This window comes from Oryza sativa, chromosome 1, assembly GCF_034140825.1.
Source record: "Oryza sativa Japonica Group chromosome 1, ASM3414082v1".
Taxonomy (NCBI): Eukaryota; Viridiplantae; Streptophyta; class Magnoliopsida; order Poales; family Poaceae; genus Oryza; species Oryza sativa.
Window position 1 is genome coordinate 152,373 of NC_089035.1, and position 14,342 is coordinate 166,714.

At 41.0% G+C, this 14,342-nt stretch overlaps 2 protein-coding genes across 3 annotated transcripts; both read left to right on the top strand.

Moving 5' to 3' along the window:
- Positions 1-130: 130 nt before the first annotated feature.
- Positions 131-2,540, top strand: LOC4326440 (uncharacterized). 2 transcript variants are annotated; one of them, XM_015766246.3, is made up of 6 exons: positions 131-347; positions 1,484-1,582; positions 1,668-1,776; positions 1,890-1,961; positions 2,090-2,095; positions 2,186-2,540. In XM_015766246.3, exons 1-6 carry the CDS (start codon positions 181-183, stop codon positions 2,303-2,305), a joined length of 573 nt encoding a protein of 190 aa, XP_015621732.1. In that variant the 5' UTR covers positions 131-180; the 3' UTR covers positions 2,306-2,540. The 2 variants fall into 2 exon arrangements, with proteins under 2 accessions (XP_015621732.1, XP_066167048.1); XM_066310951.1 differs by lacking the exon at positions 2,090-2,095 and having other exon boundaries at positions 1,890-1,965.
- Positions 2,541-3,470: 930 nt separating this feature from the next.
- Positions 3,471-8,498, top strand: CSB (DNA excision repair protein CSB-like). The gene is made up of 7 exons (NM_001397953.1): positions 3,471-3,745; positions 3,845-3,949; positions 4,082-4,573; positions 4,663-5,059; positions 5,212-6,680; positions 7,044-7,484; positions 7,577-8,498. The coding sequence occupies exons 2-7, from the start codon at positions 3,857-3,859 to the stop codon at positions 8,246-8,248; spliced, it is 3,564 nt and encodes a 1,187-aa protein (NP_001384882.1). The 5' UTR covers positions 3,471-3,745; positions 3,845-3,856; the 3' UTR covers positions 8,249-8,498.
- Positions 8,499-14,342: the final 5,844 nt, after the last annotated feature.

Consider the following 14,342-nt stretch of genomic DNA (forward strand, 5'->3'; position numbering starts at 1 on the left):
ATGCAGCCCAGCCCAGGGAGGTCCCTATCGAGTAGTAAGTGAGTAGAAGAAAAGTCTGATCTCCACCCACGGGCGGAGTTGACATACTAGTAGTAGTAGTACTAGTACACGAGGAGAAGAAGCAAGAGGAAGGGCATCCAGAATCAGATCCACAAGGCAGCAGCTGCAGCAGCATCGACCATGGCGATGGCGCGATCCATCCTCCTCCTCCTCCTCCTCGCCGCCGCCGCCTCCGCCTCCGCCGACGCGCCCTTCCTCGTCGCGCACAAGAAGGTTTCGCTCTCCCGCCCCAAGCCTGGCGTCGAGCGCCTCGCCGTCTCCCTCGACCTCTACAACCAGGGATCCGCGTAACTACTCTCCTCTCCTCCTCCTCCTCCTCCTCCGATCTCTCCTCTCCTCTCCTCGTTGTTGCAAGGGAACTTCACTTGTCTTTTTCTTCTCGGATCTGCATCTGAGGATCCGTCCTCTATTTCTATAGATAGATCCAGACCCCTTCCATGTCGTAATTGCCAACTAATCAACCATTACTCTGCTACTGCTTTCTTTTCTACGCTTAAAACAAACAAGCAATTAACTAGAAAGCCAAAAGATTCACTGCATATGCTAGTATCTTTAAATTGCATGGGCTTGTGCTCCATCTCATCATCTACTGTTATGTCTTTCTTGCCAGATTATGTTATGCTAATAGGATTCTACTTGTAATAAACCACACATGGTTTAGCCTATTTACAATGGTTTCACTCTCTGTTATATTCGCCTTATTTTGCTGAAATTACATACTAGGTGACTTGCCAGCTTATTCACCCTATGCCTTTTTTGTTCCCTCCATATGTTCTTACAATGCCTGCTATCAACATTTCTCTCTCTCAAGTCCAAACTTTTCCATGCTGCCCAAAGCACCAGCTTTGCCCAAAACTAACAACTTAACTTTCTTCCCCGAGAAGTAATAACAATTTCAAGCTAAAGTTGGTAGTTCGGACACAACAACATAACTGACTCTTTTTATGTACAGAAATATGGATTATTGCTAAATTTTAGCTTGGAATTATTTACTGGATCTTGGTGGAAATTCTGTTAAAGATTAGCTTAGCAGCCCATGGAGAATGAGAATGTTTTAAATATTATTTTTGCCAGTGTTTACCTGGACACCAACACAGGCCTCAAACTCTGCCTTGGATTCGCGTGTCTGATTCGGCAGAAAAGAATTGTACATGCAACGGGTGCCCGAATCCTACTCAGACTCAGGATGTCAGACTCGACAAAAAAACATCTGCCATTCTGATATGATGTCAAAGGGTGTTCTGGTTTATCTATTCTTTTCCCTGAAAGTGCATTACCTATAGACTACAGTTGCATTAAATTGCCAAAATCTGCCATTGTTTTTCTTTTCCTATTTTGGATTAGTTTACTTTCTCTATGTGATATGATGGCAAGCAACTATGTATATCACATAGTAATAAACTGACCGTAAAATTTATTGCAGAACTGCCTATGATGTGAGCATTAATGATGATACTTGGCCAAAGGAGGCATTTGAGCTTGTCTCTGGAGAGATGTCAAAGACATTGGAAAGGCTTGACCCGTGAGTGCATTTCATGCAGCATCTCTCTGCTATGTGATTCATTATAAGGTGTTACAGGAAATGACTTTATCTTTGTTGCTTCTAGTGGTGTCACTGCTTCGCATGCATTTGTCTTGGAGACCAAAGTACAGGGCAGGTTTCAAGGTTCACCTGCGGTTATTACCTATCGTGTTCCCACAAAGGCTGCGCTTCAGGTTTAATCTGTTACACTTACACACTTTTTTAAAACTTCAGCTCTTTTTTTTTTAAAGAAAAATGCTGTTCTGCTATGCTTGCAATTGCTCAATTTTTTTTTTGTATGGTGAAGGAGGCCTATTCAACCCCCATCCTTGCACTTGATGTTCTTGCTGAGAGGCCTCCAGAAAAGAAGTTTGAATGGGTAAGTAATTGTGCCATTGCATGTACATTCTAGTCTGTTTCGCTCTATGATCCTAATGTGCTGATGCTGTTTATGTTTCTGGCATGCGCCGTGTATGAATTCTTGATGTTCTCTCCTTGTTGGTTCAGGCTAAGGTAAATTTACTCTTTGTTTTATTCTACAAGGAGCAACTTTTCTAGTGCATCTATGGTAGAAGAAATTACTGAGAAATTATCCATTTGCAGAGGCTTGTGGCGAAGTACGGGTCGCTGGTGTCCGTTGTTGGCTTGGTTGGAGTGTTTATCTACCTGGTTGCAAGCCCGTCAAAATCCAGCGGTGCAAAAGCAAGCAAGAAGAGGCGTTGATATACTTGCCTACCATATATAAGGCAGTGTTTGTTCTTTTTTATTAAAAAGAGGAAGAGATGGTGGCAGGTTTTTTAGATTGATAGCGCGAGAGCTTTAAGGCTGCCGCATCCTTGAACTGTATGAATTTTCTCTGTTTGTGTTTTTGGAAGTTGAAAACCTAACCCAGAGAATTGGAGAGTAGATTTTGTAACAGATGAAATCTCAATGCATCATTTTGAAGTTGCCTGATACAGATACCTATTCATTGCATTTGGTAACAGATGAAATCTCAATGCATCATTTTGAAGTTGCCTGATACAGATACCTATTCATTGCATTGTATGTTGTTGAGAATGGCGGGTGAGGCTTCACATTTATGTTGTATGTGCCAATGGGATTGATGTTGGTAGATCTCGCTTAGTAAATCGAGAAGCTAAGCTTATGGATGCGTGGTGAACTTGTTTCTGACATGTGAGACGAAATATGATGCGTTCGATACAACAATCTATTATGTTTTCAAGTGGCGAAAATTGGAGAAGAAATATTTGAGCTATTAGATCATCTATAAATTACAATGTTTTATATTGACAACATAGTTTGTGTTCAACATAGCGAAACCGTTGGTAAACCGGTAAAAACTGGTAAGATTTGGAAAGTTTGATTATTTTTTTTTTAAAAAAAGTTGGGTAATTGTGGGGTTTGTTTTTTCTCCGAGCGGCCCCGTTGAGACTTGAGACTGTGAGCTATATATGTTTATTTATTTTAATTGTACTTTTGATATTTATTTTTGATACAATTGTATACTATATGGAAGCAGAATGTAAGAGTATAGATGTTATGAAAATCTATGCTCGCACAAAATTATGTGATTGGGGTGCGACATAGGGAATCAATATATACTTCATTTACATAGGGAAGTATTCCATACGTAATAAATGAAAAAAGAAAGCGCGGGAAATTCTAAATGTAACACTTGAAAGACGCTCAATAGGTATTTAGTGAGGCATTTTCATAACAAGAGGTAAGCAAATAAATATAGTATAGTAGTAAGATATATGAGAAATACTTTGAAGTAAGTTATCGTGTCATGGAAGAAAAAGAGAAATACCGAAAGTCGTCAGATATTAAAAATGAAATACTCCAATGGGTTAACTTAGGGTCGGGAAGGGGAGAGGCGGTGGCGGGCGGCTGAGGCTTTTTGTTCCTCCTCCTGTGAGAAGAGAGGAAGAGGCGGATCGGATTGGGATTGGGGATCCATCCATCGATCGATTTTGCCTTGCCAGTTTTCATCCGGCTCCGATTCCGCCTCTCATCCTCCTTCCTTCCCTTGATTCCTCTCCTCTCCTCTCCCCTCTGAGTCGGGTCGGGGTCGGGGGGAGTAGGGTTTCTCTTTCGACTTGGCGGCGGGGCGTGGGCGAATCGGCGCACACCACAGCATCTATGCCCTAAGACTCAGAGGTGAGCCCCTTGCCCCGCGGACGAACCCTCCTACTCTTCTTCTTCTTCTTGTGTTGCTGCTAACCCATGGATCGATGGAGTTTTTTTCTCTCTTTTCAGGTGACTAGCTCCATGGAGGACGATGACGATGACCAACGCTTGCTTCACAGCCTTGGTGTCACGTCCGCAGACATCCACGATATTGAAAGGAGAATCATATCACAGGTACGCTACGCAATGCAATGCACTCTTCTCTCTCTCTCTCACGCCCACAAGCACAACCCATCCATTCCATATATCACATCACAGGTATAGTGTAACTCATGCTGCACAATCTGATCGATACCTCCATTCCAGGCAACAACTGATCCTGCCGACTCATCTGGACCAACCATCAATGGAGGTCATCAGCCTGATGATGCTCTCGCCAAACTGCATCACAAACTGCGCTCTGTGCAAATTGAAATTGATGCTGTAGCCTCCACCATCAAAGGAGCTAAGCTTAAGCAACCATCCGGAAATAAACCACATGAGCATAAAGGCAAGGACCAGCCAGATCATCATGGAGCAGGACACCTCCAGCAAGCCCTTGCTGCCGACCGTCTTACAAGCCTCAGGAAAGCTAAAGCACAGATACAGAAAGAGATACTACAGTCACATCCTTCTCCATCTGCCTCCAATCGAAAAGATAAAATGCTGGCCATGCTGGTCCAAGACGAGCCGAGGCACAAAAAGCCACCCGTAGGGCCTAAAAACATCGTGAAACGCCCGATGAAAACTGTCACCTATGATGATGACAACAACTTCGATGCAGTGCTTGATGGAGCCTCTGCGGGATTTATGGAAACTGTGAGCCTCTCTGGGCCTTGTTTCCTCTCATATCCGTTATGCCTCACTCTCTTCTAACAATATACGATATATTTTCTCTTCTTCTGTAGGAAAGGGAAGAACTGATCAGGAAGGGTTTGTTGACACCATTCCATAAGTTGAAGGGCTTCGAGAAACGTGTGGAACTACCCGAACCTTCTCATAGACAAGATGATTCTGCAGGACAAACTGAAGAAGCCATGGAAGCTTCCAGGATTGCTAGAGTTGCTCAGTCGCTAAAGCAGATTGCACAGAACCGCCCAGCAACCAAATTGCTTGATTCAGAGTCTTTACCTAAGCTAGATGCACCTGCTGCCCCATTTCAGAGACTTGGAAAACCCCTAAAGCGTCCTGTCTCTCCCAGTTCAGATGAGCAGGAAAAGAAGAGACCAAGAAATAAGACCAAAAGACCACTGCCTGGCAAGAAATGGAGGAAAGCAAACTCAATTAAGGAATCATCATTGGATGGTAAGTCAAGGGTTCTTCACAGCTTGTAGGCTTTCCTGTTATTGTACATACAGTTGCACTTTCAAAAGGAATACTCTATCTGCTTCTCTGTATAACACTCTTTGGGTGAGATCACTGCTCTGAACATATTGTTCTACTTTCTGAACTTACAGACAACGATGTTGGAGAGGCAGCTGTGTCAGTTTCAGATGATGATGAAGATCAAGTTACAGAAGGCTCTGATGAGTTAACTGATGTTACCCTTGAAGGAGGTTTGAGAATTCCTGGCACACTTTACACGCAACTATTTGACTACCAGAAAGTGGGAGTGCAGTGGCTATGGGAGTTGCATTGTCAAAGGGCTGGTGGAATAATTGGAGATGAAATGGGCCTGGGAAAGACTGTGCAGGTCTTGTCATTTCTTGGTTCCTTGCATAACAGTGGGCTCTACAAGCCTAGCATTGTTGTTTGTCCTGTAACCCTTTTGCAACAGTGGCGAAGGGAGGCCAGTAGATGGTATCCAAAGTTCAAGGTTGAGATCTTACATGACTCTGCAAACAGTTCATCTAAAAAGAGCAAGAGGTCTAGTGATTCTGACAGTGAAGCTTCCTGGGATAGTGATCAGGAAGAAGCGGTTACATGTTCAAAACCTGCAAAGAAGTGGGATGACTTGATTTCACGTGTTGTGAGTTCAGGATCAGGTTTGCTTCTGACCACATATGAGCAGTTAAGGATCCTAGGGGAGAAGTTGCTTGATATAGAATGGGGATATGCTGTATTGGATGAGGGTCACCGCATTAGGAATCCTAATGCTGAGATTACTCTTGTGTGCAAGCAATTGCAGACCGTGCACAGGATAATTATGACAGGTGCACCTATTCAAAACAAACTTTCGGAGCTTTGGTCTCTCTTTGATTTTGTGTTCCCTGGAAAACTAGGTGTCCTGCCTGTGTTTGAGGCTGAGTTTTCTGTTCCAATTACTGTTGGTGGGTACGCTAATGCAACACCATTGCAAGTGTCCACGGCGTATCGATGTGCTGTTGTCCTACGTGACCTGGTCATGCCGTACCTTCTTAGAAGAATGAAAGCTGATGTCAATGCACAGCTTCCCAAGAAAACAGAGCATGTTCTTTTCTGTAGTCTAACTACTGAGCAACGTGCTACTTATCGTGCATTTCTTGCTAGTTCGGAGGTGGAACAAATCTTTGATGGTAACAGAAATTCCCTTTATGGGATAGATGTTCTAAGGAAGATATGCAATCATCCTGATCTACTTGAGAGAGAACATGCTGCTCAGAATCCTGACTATGGGAATCCTGAAAGAAGTGGAAAGATGAAAGTGGTTGAGCAAGTTCTTAAAGTATGGAAAGAACAAGGTCATCGTGTTCTTCTTTTCACTCAGACACAACAAATGCTTGACATTATGGAGAACTTCTTGACAGCTTGCGAATACCAATACCGAAGAATGGATGGACTTACACCTGCAAAGCAAAGAATGGCACTTATTGATGAATTCAATAACACAGATGAAATTTTTATTTTCATTCTGACCACGAAAGTTGGTGGACTGGGTACGAATTTGACTGGTGCAAACCGGATTATTATATATGATCCTGACTGGAATCCTTCAACTGACATGCAGGTACTGTTTATGTAAGAGTATTGTACTGCCAGTCTCTATATTTTTCTTTAATTCTGCAAATTGTTTCAATATTTCTCCCAAAGCATTTTCAAAACTCTAAGAAGGTTCTAAATAACTGTCTTAATTTACTTAAATAAAATGTCGACTTCGAAAAACTGCATGCCAGTGATAGATTACCTGGCAGATGAATAATTTGTACCATAGTCTACTGATACTGTTGCTGGCTTAGTAATGCCTTGTGATTTATTCATTAAATTTTGGATTATATATTTATATCTTGTTTTATCTTTAAAAGAAAATATCTCTGCAAAGTTGCATTTATCTAAATTACCATGCTAACAAGATTAAATTCTCTATGGTTAGGCTAGGGAACGTGCATGGCGAATTGGGCAAACTAGAGATGTGACAGTTTATAGACTGATCACGCGTGGGACAATAGAGGAGAAAGTCTACCATCGTCAGATATACAAGCATTTCCTCACAAACAAAGTACTGAAAGACCCTCAGCAGAGGCGGTTTTTTAAAGCCAGAGACATGAAGGATTTGTTTACGCTGCAAGATGATGACAATAATGGCTCAACTGAAACATCAAATATTTTCAGCCAATTGTCTGAGGATGTGAATATCGGAGTTCCGAGTGACAAGCAACAAGACCAGCTATATGCAGCCTCTGCTACACCGACAACCTCTGGGACTGAACCGAGCTCATCCAGGCATGGACAGGGTAAAGAAGACCATTGCCCTGACCAAGCAGATGAAGAATGCAACATTTTGAAGAGCCTTTTTGATGCTCAAGGCATTCATGTAAGCAATATTTTTTTTATCTCTTTAAGGCAAATTAGCTGCCTCAATTTTTGTTTCTAAAAAATGATACACTCTTTTTTGGACTTCCTCAGAGTGCGATCAATCATGATGCCATAATGAACGCTAATGATGACCAGAAGCTGCGCCTAGAAGCAGAAGCTACACAGGTGGCACAAAGGGCAGCTGAAGCTTTACGCCAATCACGGATGCTCAGAAGTCATGAAAGTTTTTCTGTTCCTACATGGACTGGAAGAGCTGGTGCTGCGGGGGCACCATCCTCTGTCCGCAGGAAGTTTGGGTCAACACTCAATACCCAGTTGGTTAATTCTTCTCAGCCATCAGAAACTTCAAATGGCAGGGGCCAAAGTCTTCAGGTGGGTGCTCTAAATGGCAAAGCACTGTCCTCCGCTGAGCTTCTGGCCAGGATACGTGGAACCCGAGAGGGAGCAGCTTCAGATGCACTAGAACATCAACTCAACCTGGGATCAGCTTCCAATCACACATCGAGTTCATCAGGGAATGGCCGTGCATCAAGCTCTTCTACTAGGAGCATGATCGTACAGCCTGAAGTCCTAATCCGCCAATTGTGCACCTTCATACAGCAGCATGGTGGTTCCGCCAGCTCAACAAGTATAACTGAACACTTCAAGAACCGGATACTGTCCAAGGATATGCTGCTGTTTAAGAATCTGCTGAAGGAAATAGCTACGTTGCAAAGAGGTGCAAATGGTGCAACGTGGGTGCTGAAACCTGACTACCAGTAATATTAGCTATAGCTGCAAAGTTTTGGCTAGGTGTAGCGAACAGCATAAATTAATTTCATTCAGATTGGAGATGCAAAAATCGATGAGGGAAATGCCTCTAATGCCTTTTTGATGAAGACTGAATTCTTTTTGTAGGCAATATACAACTTTTGTAGGGTAGATATACAAATCTGAAACAAAAACATGTAGGTGACAGGTTGTAAATGCATGAATACAGACATTTGTCGCTGGAAGCATTTCTTGTGGATTTTTTGTAGCTGTATTGAATGATCAGTGGTATGTTGTCCGTTATTTGTAGCTTCTTCCATCAAATCCGGACGAGCTGTTGTTGGAATCCACACCTTGTAATGCGGGAGCGGGAGATGTTCAGCTTCCTACAGTATACTCATGGACTAGCCCGGGAGATGTTACTTACACTAACATACTCCCTCCGTTTTTTAATAGACGACACCGTTGACTTTTTCTCACATGTTTGACCATTCGTCTTATTTAAAAATTTTATGCAAATGTATAAGATATAAATCACACTTAAAGTACTATGAGTGATAAAATAACTCATAACAAAATAAATTATAATTACGTAAATTTTTTGAATAAGACGAATGATCAAACATGTGAGAAAAAGTCAACGGCGTCATCAATTAAAAAACGGAGGTAGTATACTCTATTAGCTCATCTATTAAAAAACGGAGGTAGTATACTCTATTAGCTTGGTCTGATCTGTTGAAAGTGAATAAGATTGATTGAGCGAGAGGGATTGAGCGAGAGAGAATTGCACAAAGGAATGTAGGGAATGAATGAGCAGTATCTTTATTGATCAATGCGGTACAATATATAGATAGGGAAGGGGTGGTAGGGAAGGGGTGGCAACCGGAGACGCGATGGTTGGGCCGTTGCCAAGGAGCGCCTAGGGAAGGCGCGGTTGCCTTCGGTTGCGATCCATCCTTTTATATGGATGAGATCATCCTGTTGTTTCATAACACTCCCCCTTGATCGAATCCAGCTTTGATCATTGCTCTTTCACTGTTTTAGATATCTGTAAAGATAATCTTAGAAATAAGTATAGTTAAATACATAACGTAAAACTCCTCGAAAACCCAGTGGAAAAAATAAGGAGAGAACCATGATATATATTATTGACTATTTTATATCTATGAGTAAAGCTCATAGTATGATCCAAAATAGTATAATGTCTACAGTTATCATTTAGTAAAAACTCCAGTGGGGAAAAACCAAATGATAAGACATATAACTTATGTTGATATTACCTCGTTAAAAACTTTGAATGAGAAAACCTAAAGGGTAAAACTCATACAAAGGAAAAAGAGTATAATACTACGAAAATAAGTTATTTTCCAGAGGAAGATGCTTCCCTTGAATCCTGCAAATTTTTGGGTCGTCTCATACCAATTCTTTCGACACATTTAAAGAATGTGGAGTATGGTAGAGATTTTGTGAATAAATCAGCAAGATTATCACATGACTTAGTTTGCAAGATGTTTATCTCTCCATGTTACTGAAGCTCATGAGGATAAAATAATTTAGGAGCAATATGCTTAGTGATGTTGCTCTTAATATAACCAGTTTCCATCTGAACAACACAAGCGGCATTATCTTCATAGATAATGGTAGGTGATTCCAATGAACCAATACCACAAGATGTTAATATGTGGTTAACCATTCTGCGAAGCCATACACATTCACATGATGCCTCATATAATGCAATTATTTCAGAATGATTTGTGGAAGTGGCTACCAAAGTCTGTTTAGAAGACTTCCATGAAATAGCAGTTCCACCTTGTAAAATACGAATCCTGTTTGTGATCTAGCATTATGGGGATCAGATAGATAGCCAGCATCAGTATACCCAATTAAAGTCGAATCCTGGTTCTTTTTAAAGAAAAGTCCAAGATCTCTTGTGCTATTAAGATATCGAAAGACATTCTTAACTCCAGTCCAATGGCGTTGGTAGGAGCAGCGCTGTATCTTGCTAATATATTTACCGAGAAAGCAATATCTGGCCTCGTACTATTTGCAAGGTACATAAGTGCGCCAATAGCACTAAGATATGGAAAATCAGGTCCAAGTACATCCTCACCATCTTCCTTTGGTCTAAATGGATCTTTCTCCACATCTAGAGATCGAACCACCATAGGGGTTTTGGAAGGATATGACTTGTCCATATTAAATTTCTCCAAAATTTTCTGGATATATGCACTTTGGTGCACAAGGATTCCTGAAGGTAAATGCTCAAGTTGTAGACCTAAGCAAAATTTGGTTTGACCCAAATCCTTCATCTCAAATTCCGTCTTTAAATGATGACGTGCTTCATTAATATCTTGTGTATTGCCAATGATGTTGAGATCATCGACATATACCGAGATAATACAAAATCCTGTGGGGGACTTTTTGATAAAGACGCACGGGCAATCATCATTTTTAGTGTATCCCTTTAGCGAAAGGAATTCACTTAATCGGTTGTACCACATCCTGCCCGATTGTTTTAAGCCATAAAGTGACTTCTGCAACTTAACACAATACATGTTACGATTTACCTTCTGATTCGGGATGTCGATTCCGTCAAGAACCTTCATGTAAATATCATAATCAAGTGACCCATAAAGATATGCTGTCACTACGTCCATCAACTGCATAAATAGACGATTTTGTACTGCCAATGATATTAAATATCGGAAAGTTATACCACTCATAACTGGAGAGTAAGTTTCGTTGAAATCAACGCCAGGTTTTTGCGTAAAACCTTGTGCTACAAGCCTTGCTTTATATCTCACCACCTCGTTGTTTTCGTTCCGTTTCCGGACGAAAACCCATTTGTATCCCACAGGAAAGATACCACGAGGAGTAGGCATTACAGCCGAGAATACATCTCTTTTGTAAAGCGAGGCTAATTCTGCGTCAATTGTGTCCTTCCATTTGTTCCAATCAGAGCGCTTTTGGCACTCTTTTATAGACCTAGGTTCTGGATCAACTTGGAGGCAATCAGCAATTTGTTCAGAAAAATTAATGTCGACAATTGTAGCTCTTCTATCAAAAGATTCTCCAGTTTCAGAGTAGTTGATGGCAATTTCATCAACCCTTATAGACTCATCGTGATCTCCCAAAACAATGTGTCTATGGTCTTCCGAATTCCTAGTCTCAGCATTGTGCACCACCGAGCTAGGTTGCAGACTATCACGATCTGCTTGATATATAGTGTCAATTTGGTGTGTACCAACTAAAGGTTGGTTTGCATTTACCGTCTTTCTTTGTTTATTAGCAATTGTTTCTCGCTGAGTGGCCATACTTCTTCCTCTCTTTTTAGTGAGTGGAAGTTGAGTGGTTTTATTTGGTACCTCCACTCTTTCTGGCGCATTCTGAGCGGGAATGAAAGATTTAGTCACACCTTTATAATTGGTAAATGCATCTGGCAGATTATTTGCAAGTCTTTGCAAATGTATAATTTTCTGAACTTGAAGTTCAGTTTCAGTAGTACGTGGGTCTGAGGCTGGAACACCTTGGGCATCCCAATCAATTTCCTGGCATTCTTTCTGGTACTTGAAGTCTCCCCCTAATGCCGGGAAATGTTACTCATCAAAGATAGAGTCAGCGAACCAGGCAGTAAATAGATCACATGTTAAGGGTTCTAAATACTTTATGATCGACGGAGATTTGAATCCCACATAGATCCCCACTTTCCTGTGTGGGCCCATAGCAGTACGCTGTGGTGGTGAGATCGGTATGTATACAACACAACCGAACTTACGCAAATGGGAAATATTTGGAAGATTTCCACGTACTAACTGCATTGGGGAAGTTTCATGATATGCAGTTGGTCGTAGTTGGACAAGGTCAGCAGCGTGCAGAACTGCATGACCCCAACACGACGAAGGTAATTTGCAATTCATCAATAATGGTCGAGTAATAAGCTTAATTCTTTTTATCAATGATTCAGCCAAACCATTTTGTGTGTGGACATATGGAACAAAGTGTTGAACCTGAATTCCCAATGCCATACAATAATCATCGAAAGCATGGGATGTAAATTCGGCAGCATTGTCCATACGGATTGATTGAATCCTATGTTCAGGGTAATTTGCCTTCAGCCTTATAATTTGAGACATTAATTTGGCAAAGGCATGGTTTCGTGTCGATAGAAGACACACATGAGACCATCTAGTAGATGCATCAATCAGAACCATAAAGTACCTAAACGGTCCAGATCTTGGCACAATAGGGCCATAGATATCTCCTTGAATGCGTTCAAGGAATTTAAGTGGTTCGGCTCTAATTTTGAGATAAGATGGTCTCAAAATCAGTTTCCCAGTAGCACATGCAGTGCATACGAAATCGGAGGATTTGGGAAATTTGTCAGTGATCAAATGATGACCAATAGAGTTGCCAATAATTTTTCTCATCATCCCGATACTAGGGTGCCCAAGTCGATCATGCCAAGTGTGGAATGCATCAACATTTTGAAAAATTACTTTGTACGTAACATGTGCAATGGGCTTAATGTATGTATAGTACAATCCCGATGTGAGAGATGGAATTTTCTCGCAAATGCATTTGCCATATCTGTTTTGTTTGGTTAAGAGAAGAAATTCTTCTCGATTATCCATATGGGTTTCAATGTGAAACCCATTTTGACGGATATCTCTATAACTTAGTAGGGTACGGGTTGAATCAAGATACAATAAAGCATCCTTGATTGTAATTTGTGTACCCATTGGGAGTGTAATAATTGCTCATCCTGAGCCAACTATCACAGTATCGCGCCCAGTGATAGTCAAAACTTTGCCTTCTCTCTTTTTGAGAGTTTGAAAGTATTTGATCTCCCTAAGTATAGAGTTTGTGGTACCACTGTCCACAAGACATAATTCCTCTCCAATCGGAGTGATATCCTTAGACATCTATAATGAAAGAAGAATTGCTTGATTAAGAATTCTTTATCCAATATATATACATACATAAAATAATTAAAACATCAGATACATAGTATGACGTTTACAAATGTTAATAGTACATACTCTAATGACTAGCAAGTCTTATAACCTTATAATATAAGGGAGTTTGTACTCATCGACTTATTACAACCATTATTGTTTTAACAAACTATAGGATATCAATATACTGTCTCAAACACACTGAGATTAAAGCAGCTTTATCTCTAAGTGGGACGCACTGAGATTACAGTAAATCTCCAAGTGGGTCCGTTGAGCAGTATTCGATGAGCATGTCATCCATTGCAGAAAATGCAGCGGTATCCTCTGGGAGAAGAGCGAGGTTGTTCTCTGGTTCAATAGGAGCCTAGTGAGAACTTTCAACATCCGGTCTTTCTTTTGTAAGATGAAGTGAGCTTCAAATCTTAGTTCCTCAGAAGACTTTTTCGCCTTTAGGGATTTCTGATACAGGAGAACAAGATGTTTTTGGGATGTGGCAATCTTTAGTGACATGATAGTCAGATCCACACCTGTTGCAATGCCTGTTGCTATTGCAACGAGGTTGTGGTGCCTTACCCTTCTCTTTTCCTTTCTATCGACCATTGGATTTGCACCTTGTTGTTATGTTGCGTTTTCCAGTCAGATTCTTAGGGTTATTCGAGGAATTTCCCTTGAATCCTTTAAGTGCGATACTGTTGGTTTAGTATCTTGTCCTCCGGAAACATAGTTGATAGAGTTTTCTCTATCTTTCTGCTTTCGTTGGCTCTTATCGCAAAATATCAACTTGGAGCAAATGTTGTGAACAGCATGATTGTATTCTGCCACAGTTTAAAATCCTGTAGGCGTAAATGAATCCAGCCATAATTAGCCTCATGCCAAATGTGTTCCTTTTGCTGATCATAACGCTCTATTAGAGCTTTCCATTGGTTGAGAGGGATCGTCTCCAACATGTACTCATGTTTGAGATCTTTATAGATGTAGAGCCTCAGAAGGAAAAAAGGCAATATATAGCTTTCTGTTCTCAACTGGTGGATCCCAATCATTGGGTTCCTCAATTGCATTTGAAATCCCGCAAGAAGAAAGAAAAAAATATTTTGATATCGGAAGCCCAAATTGGGTAGTTACTCCCATCGAGGGCGAGTTCGTCGAACTCT

Bases quoted from the DNA above. Each gene is read 5' to 3' on its own strand.
- LOC4326440 (XM_066310951.1), top strand. From the start codon at position 181: ATGGCGATGGCGCGATCCATCCTCCTCCTCCTCCTCCTCGCCGCCGCC. The intron at 1,777-1,889 runs GTTTAATCTGTT...TGTATGGTGAAG, and splicing joins CCACAAAGGCTGCGCTTCAG to GAGGCCTATTCAACCCCCAT. The intron at 1,966-2,185 runs GTAATTGTGCCA...ATCCATTTGCAG, and splicing joins AAAGAAGTTTGAATGGGTAA to AGGCTTGTGGCGAAGTACGG.
- CSB (NM_001397953.1), top strand. From the start codon at position 3,857: ATGGAGGACGATGACGATGACCAACGCTTGCTTCACAGCCTTGGTGTC. The intron at 3,950-4,081 runs GTACGCTACGCA...CCTCCATTCCAG, and splicing joins AAAGGAGAATCATATCACAG to GCAACAACTGATCCTGCCGA. The intron at 4,574-4,662 runs GTGAGCCTCTCT...CTTCTTCTGTAG, and splicing joins CTGCGGGATTTATGGAAACT to GAAAGGGAAGAACTGATCAG.